This window comes from Grampus griseus (assembly GCF_964374135.1).
Source record: "Grampus griseus genome assembly, chromosome: 7".
Classification (NCBI taxonomy): domain Eukaryota; kingdom Metazoa; phylum Chordata; class Mammalia; order Artiodactyla; family Delphinidae; genus Grampus; species Grampus griseus.
The window spans coordinates 31,841,494-31,851,369 of NC_139001.1; the positions used below are offsets into that span (position 1 = coordinate 31,841,494).

Here is a 9,876-nt window from a genome sequence, read left to right on the forward strand (position 1 = left end):
TTGGGACTGTACCATTCCCTAACTTACGTCTTGACTCCACATTGTAATGCTGCATCCCAATATTGCTCCCAAGTGAGGCTTTTACTAAAATTCGATCAGATGTGACAGAACCAGCCCGGCTCTGTTTTTCTGCTCCTTTGTTTTAAATTGTAGTACGCTTAATTTGGGTTCTGCATCCTGCTTTATATTAAAGAGAGATGAATCCCCCAAAATACACAAACAAACAAAAATAGCTGGGTAGCAAAAAGTTAGCATTGCCTCAGCTCTTACAAATTGGAAAATAGTCTTTTTTCTTCATAATGGTCTCTCAATTGATGGGAATGAAATAAGGCTGAAATTGCTTTTCACATTCTGGCTCTGTTGGGGGCATTTTCACATAGACCCCTGTAGTAAGAGGGCTTCTTTTCTTTAGCTGCCAAACATGAAAAGAAACAGTAATTAGTATCGAGGAATACAGAAGCCACTTCTAACTATAATAGGATTCAACAAATATTGGGTTCCTACCCCACTGAAAAATAGATGTTCACAACATACAGAATTATAAGCCCCAGGAGATTTTCTTGATTCAGCTATTAAAATTCATTTCGGGTAAATAACTCTGTGCTATTGACTTAAGATAGAAATCATTTTCCCTGACTGGGAGATAGCAGAAAGAAACTTCAAGAAAGCTTTAGAAAGAACACCCAAAATGCCTATGATAATTGACTGGGTCTTGTTTGTGAGGGGATGAGCTGGATAAGATAATAAACTTCAATTATTCTCTTTGGGAGCAGTATGTCTCATCTCTACTCCTCACATACTCTTTATTACTTTTTTTCTCGGTCCACATTAGTTCCCAGTTTTTATCACCTCAGTAAATTGAGGTCTAGTCTACTAGTTAGTGTGGCACTTTGTAGCAAATGAGGTAGAAAGAAGCTACAGCAACAGAACAGACCTAGTAGAGGATCCTGGAATACAGTGTAGGGGCGCGGGAGGGAGAGAGGGAGGGAGTAAGGGAGTGGAAGAGAAGGGGAGGGAGAGAGGAAGGTGAGGGAGAGGTTTGTGAATGGCAAAGCCAGCCTCAGGCAAAGGAGGTTGCAAGCGACTGTCAGAAATCTTGACAGAAGTCCGGATTCCATACCTCTGCTTCTTCTACAACAACTGTAGTAAATGAAAACTGGGTTCTCATTTACTGGGCTGGAGAAGAGCATGAGGCTTGCCAGTCGAGCAGAATGGGTAACAGGGCGCCCTGGGCATGTGTTACGTGGATGCCTACAGCTTGGTCAAGGAAGGCTCAAGTAGAGGGACATTAACCACCCCTGTGGTCTTCTCCAGCAGCATTTTGCCCAACCTAATGTTTCAGGGTTATTAACTTAAGTACAATTGTCATGAAGATAAAGAGCAAAACAGCTGTCCCGTGTTGTTCAGCTACTCAAAATGAAACCCTATGCAAAATCACACAAACATTCAATGTCAAACACACTCATATAAAATATTAGTCATCCTGAAACCTCAAAGGCCAATGCCAAGGGTTCTAGTGTGTTCTTTACCACTGTCCTTCCTCTTCTTCATTTATCGCTTCATCTCAAGAAAACGCGACTCAACAGCATCATTTGGCCAGTTGTTATCACTAAAGGTATTCTGACCAAGGATGGCGCGTTAGCAGCACGGCACTCACCATTTTGCTCAAAGAAACAGCTGTGATGAGGAAGCTGTAGAAAAACAACCCTGAACTAACTGCTGCCAGGATCCAGAGGAGGAAATCAGAATCCGGGCATGGTTCTGGATCTGCAACAGAGAAGAAAGCAGAATTTCCCTGAGATGCTTTCTAAATTCTAGGGCGGTACTCCCCCAACTGGTGAGAGAAGGAAAAATTCAAGCTTCCAGACCTTGATGTCCACCCCTAATTGGAATCGCTGGACCCCAGGTAAGTCTGACTGTTGGGGCTACTTTGCCAAGAGTTTCAGATCAAAGGCCAAGACCAAATTTCATGCTGGGTATCACTCCAGTGTGAGTGCCCCAACCTGCCGGGAGGAAACACACCTTCTCCAGCTCCTTTTATTTTATAAACAGAATGCCGTATGCCTCGCCACCCATACTGAGTAGGACTCATGCAGTATGCCAGAGAACTCTTAAAGAGAATTCCCACAATCCTAAACATGAACGACCTGAAATCAAGGAGCAAAACTGTTTGCACACAGAGAAGAGACAGCAATGCAAAAGGCGTCGTCAATGATGCTCACCAATGACGTAAATTTGGGTTCCATTGCCCATGCCCACATAGTAGGGCGGCGGGTACATGAGCTCCACCTTGCAGATGTAGAGCCCGGAGTCCGTGGCCCTCAGCCCTTGGATGGTGAGGTTCACTTTGTTCCCACTGGAGGTGCCAGTGCAAGTGGAATCCTCCAGGAAGGTCAGCTCATCTTCCACCATGTAGGTCGCGGCGCAGACTTCGTTCAGCTGGCCGCCTGCCTTCCGCAACACCGTCACCCGGACCTCGGTGGCTTTGCCTGACGACCCATATTCACAGACGAAGCTGGCAACACCCCGACTGCTGGCCAGCACCACTGCGGGCTGGGCCACGTGCACCCCTAAAGCAGGAAAACCAAAGGGAACTCAGTGAACTCATGCTTGCCCATGACCAGGTCCAGGCAAAACCCTCAGGCTGGGCAAAGTTGATCTTTGATGACCCCCTCCAGTTTCACCTGTCAGCCTTTCTCTCCCCCCATCAACAAACCCATCACCCTCCCCTACCCCTTTCCTTCTCCACCCACCCCAGCACCCCCTCCATCTCGCCACTGTCTTCCGGTTACTCTCCATGAAGGTGCTTCCTTATTGGAAAACAGTGCCTTGACGGCAGTTGTCTGTGGCATGAAGAACACTGATGTGACAAAGAGAAAGGCTGGCTCTACCGTGAAATAGGTGATTTGGGGAAAGCCATGCCTCCCCCGTGGACTTCATTTTTCCCTCACATGCAAAAGAGGGGATTAGATCACATGACATCAGAGTGCCTTCCCACTCTGGTATTCTAAGGTTATGATAGAGCTGTGGGACCTATAAGAGTAGTAGGGGAAAGTTTGGAGGCTGAGGTATAGAGTCTTGCTTTATCCCTCAAAGTATACCTTAATAACCTCTACCCGCATTGATCTGGCCCTGGACCTCAATCGCCCACGAGGAGCTGAGTCTTGGCCCATGGTGCCGGCCACCCCCTTCCCTGCATTATCACCAGAGAATGAGGGATGCTGCTTGATGAAGGAAGCCACCGAGCCGAGGGCACCGGGTCATTTCCTCTGTAGGCTGAGGCAACCCTGCTGTTCACTTCTATGGGCTTCCCCTGCCACTGTCATCACCTCTTCCACCGCCCTCTCTCCTTCACTCGAACACCTTGTGTTCCTTTGTTCTTTTCCCTCTGGCTTCTACAGGAGAAGGCCAGCTTTTCATACAAAAGGGCTCACATCGTCTAAAAAATAGTGGCTTCATGACAAATTACTTTCCTGTAACTAACTGGGCCCCTCTCTAGTCAATCAATCACACAAGTGACACTCAAAACTTGAATTGAACCATGTCACTCCTTCTGTTCAAACCCTTTCATGCCTTATATACCACTGATTACAAAAACAAATAACTTTCACTGTGTCTCCATAATCTGATCCTATCTTACCACTCCAATCTGAGCTTCCAGGACACCTCTTCCTGTGCATAAATCACTTTATTCTGAAAACATTAGTGCTTTCCCCCAGGCACCTGTAGTAGGCAACCTGTGCCCTTAGAAGAGAGAATAACACGGCAGCAGCCATTGCCATGGTTAATCCAGCAGCCTTGGTTGGCTAGACAGTAGTTTTCTTTCCCAACCCTCATTTCTGTCTATCAGAGATGCCCTCTGAGCCTCGTTTGTACTATTATAACTCCACCGCAGTACTTAATCAAATTCAGCCCTGTATTAAAGGTTTTTTGTGCATTAATCATTATATCCTGCCCATTTGTTGTGTTGACTCTAAGCTTAAAGAAGACCAAGTTTCCTGCCCTCCGCCGAGGCAAGCTCCCAATTATCACCACTAAATCTGGTTACACAATTTTCCAATATCCACCATGGGAGGATCCCAGTTACAGGTTGAGATAAATTTTCTTAAAAGTAAATTTGGTTATTTCTCTGGTATTTAACTGTACATGTTCAAAACATGTAAAATAAGAAAATGTGTATGAATATTTCTTATACAGTAAAAATTAATAATCAAATATCTTTTGAGCACCTACTTTGTATAAACCACTTGGTTTTTCAACCGAGAAGCTCTAGAGGGAGAGAAGGTTGAAATTCACCTTCTGGTAAAACAGTCACCATTTCACACCATTGTAACAGACCAAGTATCAACCTCTAAAGAGCTTTATTTCATCTGAAAACTGGGGAATCTGAACCTAAAGTCCAGAGACAAGTCAGGAGGCAATTAAGTATCTTATCCCAAACAGACCTATGGCTCTTTCTTTCTTTCATTCTTTTGTTCTTTCTTCCTTTCTTTTTTTCATTTATTTTTGTTTGTTTGTTTTACTACTTCAAATTGCTTTCATTTTTTTAAATAATTAGCTAACTATAGAGTTGATTAAGAGGACCCTAAAACCCTGCATTGAGTAAAGAATGCTGAAAGTTTAAACAAGCAGGCTAACCCGTTTATAAAAGTGGATCAGAGGACCTTAAAACCTTGAATTGGGTAGGAAAGAAACTTCCCATAATTTGCCTAAATCAGTGTTCTTCAAAAAGGGAAATTTTTTTTTTTTACATCTTTATTGGAGTATAATTGCTTTACAATGGTGTGCTAGTTTCTGCTTTATAACAAAGTGAATCAGTTATACATATACATATGTTCCCATATCTCTTCCCTCTTGCATCTCCCTCCCTCCCACCCTCCCTATCCCACCCCTCTAGGTGGTCACAAAGCACCGAGCTGATCTCCCTGTGCTATGCGGCTGCTTCTCACTAGCTATCTATTTTACGTTTGGTAGTGTATATATGTCCATGCCACTCTCTCATTTTGTCCCAGCTTACCCTTCCCCCTCCCTATATCCTCAAGTCCGTTCTCTAGTAGGTCTGTGTCTTTATTCCCATCTTACCCCTAGGGTCTTCATGACATATTTTTTTTCTTAAATTCCATATATATGTGTTAGCATACAGTATTTGTCTTTCTCTTTCTGACTTAAGATGTGGCACACATATACAATGGAATATTACTCAGCCATAAAAAGAAACGAAATTGAGCTATTTGTAATGAGGTGGATGGACCTAGAGTCTGTCATCCAGAGTGAAGTAAGTCAGAAAAAGGGAAATCTTGAGCTAACCCTGATTCCAAGTCCAAATGGATTTAGGATGGTGGGTATCTTTGCTCTCTTAAATCACTTAACTTTGCAGTATTTTCTTCTCATCTTATAGAAGTGTCTGAAATTGCTCATGTCTCCCAGACCAACTCACACGTATTCATTAAGCTCCCACTCCATGCCCAGCAAACTGCTAAGAGCTGTGTCTCTGCTGATTTGCTGCTGTCAGCTGTCCCCTGCCTGCCTTGGAATACAGAGCTGCCCACGCCAGGAGATTGGAGTCTCACCTTTAGCTTCTGGATTTGCTATAAATCACTGCCCTTGACTGCTAAAAGGAATGAAACCCAGGTGGGAGAAACACCTCCTCCACCTCCATGCTCCAATAGCCTCACTCACCTTTAGAGAAAACGGGGATGAAGAGAAGAGAAAACAGGGCAGTACAGGGCCAGGTCCCAGAAGCCAGGTCCAGCCGAGTCCCATGACTCTGGAAGCCAAAGCAAGCCATGGCTTTATGGGAGCGGTGTTCAGGTCTTCAGGAAGCAGAGCGAAAACTTTCAGGATCCTGAAGCTTTGAAATGTGTTTGAACCCACACAGAATCAAGGACTTTATATAGCAGGCTTTGATCCCAGGTATGTACTACACATGTGCACACGCAGAAGGCACCTGAATTTCTAGCCTTTTTGTTTTGGTTTTACGAGAAAGGAAGCCGTGGGTTTAGCTGTTACGTCGAAAAGATAACCTCAAATACTCAAAGTAAAACTGAACAAAACAAGCCAATCCATGGATGGAAAATGCACTCAATTTGAAACTGAAGCTTCTTGTTCATTTTGAGGATAAGTGGAGACTTGGAGAATTCCCTGGAGTGCAGGAGTCCCCCTAAGTCCCAGTTTTATCCAATTGTCTAGGCATATTTTACGACCCAATTTATTTCATTGACACGCGCCCCCCCCCCAACAAAAACCTGCTAAGTTGCTGGCTCTCTGAGCCCTTGTGCTAAAGACAGAATTAGTCTGGGCATCATTAATGAAGGCTTTGCATTCCACCTGTGAGGCACCATCTTTGGCACGCTTTGCAAATCAGAGTTTATTTCTCCTAGCTCCATTTAAGATTTTTGTTAGGAGAAAATACCAAAATCACAAGAAATAAATTGATCTGCCTCTGGTTTTGCAGGAAAGAATTCTGGTGCTCTTGAAAGCCTTAACTCAACAAAGACAAAACAGAATTGAAGAAGAAAAAGTCAATGAAGAAGATCCAAGAAATTCAAACCTTCCATCAGAGAATAGACTCTTTTTTCCTAATGGGAAGTTTTCAAGCAGAAAATCCAAGGACTGAGGTGAAATATGACTGAAGTTCTTAAATTTATGAAAGTCGCAGACAGAGCAAATGTTCATCCTCTAAGAAAATACTAAGCACCGGAGACTAACCCACTCTTAAAACTGAGGACTTTTCTTATATTTCAACGATGAAAGACACATTTATTGAGAGCCTATGATATGCCAGAAATTGTGTGCGTGTAGGACTGAATGACGACAAAACAAAAACGTAGTCAATGCCTCAAAGGACTTCCAGAAGACCGACACACGAGCAGACAGTATGGTGTTTGCTTCCTGCAGCCCTTCATGGTTTCCCTTGTCCAGACTCCTCAGCACAGCAAAGGAGGCTGTGTAGAGTACGGGCCTGACGCCTCTCTTCTTAGACTATCTTCCAGCATCCCCTCACATGCCCCCTTCCTCTGCTCGTCATCTCTCCAACACACCTCTTTCAGGTTTCATCAGCTTAACCAACACTGTTCCTACTGCCTTCTCCCTCCCATTATCTTGTTTTATCCTCCAGCTGTTAGCTAAGGTGCCACCTCTCTCCTGACCTGCCTCTTTCCCATACTCCTCAAACTCCTTATGTAAGCCTTCAAACCCCACCTGAAATGCCAGCAGGCAGTAACAACTTAAAGGACGCTTACTAAGGGCCACATCCAGATACAAAAATGAAAAATGTATGTTCCTAATCTTGAGAGGAAGTCACAGCAGTCACAAGGCAGACATTTAAACCCATGATCATGAAATTGTGGATAAATGCTGAAGTTGAAGTATTGCTGAAGACATAAAGGGGCAGAAGCCGTTGGTTCAGCCTGTGGAAGTCAGAAAGCGCTTCTCAGAGAAGTAAACGCTGAACTTTTTGTTAAGGACAAGGGGCAAGAGGCGGGTATTCAGACCAGAAAAACAGCGTGTGCCAGGCTAGAAAGGGCGTAAAGCATTCATTACAGCCAGAGAACAAGCCTGGTATGGGGCTCACCAGTACGTGGAAGACTAGGTTCATAGTCTTCAATGCACCACAAGGAGCAAATAGGCATGATTAAGTGCACATTTTAGGGAGATTCCCCTGGCACAGGAGGAGGGGTGGTGAGGATGAGTTCAAGGAGGAAGAAGATATAACCAGGAAAACCAAGGAGGAGACTATTGCAATACCACGGGCAACCAGGAATTGGCAGACTGTTTTCTGTAAAGGGTCAGACCGTAAATATATTGGGCTTTGCAGGCCAAACAGAGTGGTCTCCGTTGCCACTACTCAACGCTGCTGTGGTAAGGTGAAAGCAATCACAAAAAATATGTAAATGAATGGGCATGGCTGTGTTCCAATAACACCTTATTTTTAATGTCAATCATACCTCAATTTAAAAAAGAAATATTTACAAAAACAGATGGAGGCTGGATTTGGCCTCCCGGTCATGGTTTGCCAACTCCAGGTCTAAACTAAGGCAATGACAGCAGTGGTGACAAGGTCCCTAAGGGGGCTAATCCTCAAGCGGTGAGTGGATGGAGGAGTTTAGGGTGACACCAGATTTATGGCTTGGTGCTGCCAGGAATTGTTCAAATGTTTGTCAAGTTTTATCTGATTCAAGTCTCCAAACCATCCTACAAGGCAGGGATTATTGGCTTTCCCAATTTATAGAGGAGAAAACCAAAGCACTGAGAGTTAAGGAGGCTTATCCAATCCCCCATCGTTGGTAGGAGAGCCAGGATTTGAAGTCAATGATGCCGTTAATCACTATACTAAAGCAAAGGCTTTGAAGCCGAAGAGAACTGGATTTGAATCCTAGCATGAAGACTTGCTAGCTGATTATCTGGGGCTAAGGGCCCAATGGCCTTCAGAAAATAGCTGCAATTCTATTGTAAGGATTTCATGAGATAATGCATGTAACGTATATAAAAGACCTATTACGGAGGCTGGCCACTCAGTAACTAGGAGTCCTTTTTATTACAGAGTCACTGAGAAAACAGAAGTGTAATTTACTGGAATAGAAAATAGAAGAAGAGCAGATCAGGAAGTGAAGATGATGAGTTCCATTCGGGCATGTTGACTTTAAGGTATCCACAGATGGTAACATGGAGACCCTCAAAAGCAACCGCCAGTGTGGACCTGGAGCACGGGAGATAGAGCCAAGCTAAAGATATAAGCTTCGGCAACCATGAAGCCACAGGTAAAAATCTCACAGTGCCGAGGCACGTGATGAGCACACTAGAAACATTTTAATAGATAAATGACTGAAAACAGTTTAACATAAAAAGAGATGAGGGTCGTAGTAGAAACTTTTGAAGAACTCTTACCAGCTCCCCTAATTATACTTTTATGAGACTATTTCTGCCAAACAACAGTTGTAAAAACCACTGGGTGAAAGGATGTTGGTGAAAAAGATATATTCACATATATCCTCCCGTAGATGACTTGATAATTACAAAGGGGAGAGAATAATGGATAAATCTAGCATATACTGCCATAACCAAGTGATCAAACTGAAGATCGCCTATGATGGGCATTCTGACATCAAGTCCAGATGCAATACACTGAGAAGAACACACCGCTGTAGTATTATTGCCAAAATTGCTTAAACTGAATCTAATTATGAAAAAAACAACTAGAAAAATCCATAGTGGGAACATTCTGCAAAACAACTGGCCTTCAAAACTGGCCTTAATATCCTGAAAGATTAAAAAATAAAAAACCTGAAAAACTGTTGTAGATTAAAGGCGATTAAGGAGGCATGACAACAAAATCCAATGTGTAATCCTTGATTGAAAAAAATCAACTATAAAGCATATTGTTGAGAAACTTGGGCAAATTTGAATACAGACTATATTTGATAATAGTATTGCATTAATTTTAAATTTGCTGAGTGTTATCATCTTATTGGGGTTATGTAGGGAAATGTCTTTGGGGGTGATATTTGCTTAAATATTTAGGGATAAAGTCTCAGGATGTTGACAAATAACTCTCAAATGGTTCAGCAAAAATATGTGTATATGTTTGTGTCATCAGAGAGAAAGAAGAATAATAATAGAACAACAGTGACAAGATGTTAACAACTGGAGAATCTAGGTGAAGGTTATATCACTGTGTGCATAATACTTTTCTTATAAATTTTTTGTGAGACTGAAAATTTTCAAAATCAAAAGTTGAAATTAGAAATTATAGGGCCGCTATTAATATGGTAGGCACTATAGCACAGATAAGCAAACTGAAATTTAGAGAGAGGAGGTGACTTGTTCAAGATTATTCTCCAACCCCTTCCCTCACAGCCATTCTCCATGTGGGAGACA

At 43.0% G+C, this 9,876-nt stretch overlaps 1 protein-coding gene across 2 annotated transcripts; it reads right to left on the bottom strand.

Annotated features, from left to right (window-relative positions):
- Positions 1–307: 307 nt before the first annotated feature.
- Positions 308–5,788, bottom strand: CTLA4 (cytotoxic T-lymphocyte associated protein 4; the record flags this gene model as incomplete). 2 transcript variants are annotated; one of them, XM_082658341.1, is made up of 4 exons in its annotated part: positions 308–412; positions 1,658–1,767; positions 2,223–2,570; positions 5,680–5,788. In XM_082658341.1, 4 exons carry the CDS (start codon positions 5,786–5,788, stop codon positions 308–310), a joined length of 672 nt encoding a protein of 223 aa, XP_082514467.1. The 2 variants fall into 2 exon arrangements, with proteins under 2 accessions (XP_082514467.1, XP_082514468.1); XM_082658342.1 differs by lacking the exon at positions 1,658–1,767 and having other exon boundaries at positions 345–412.
- Positions 5,789–9,876: the final 4,088 nt, after the last annotated feature.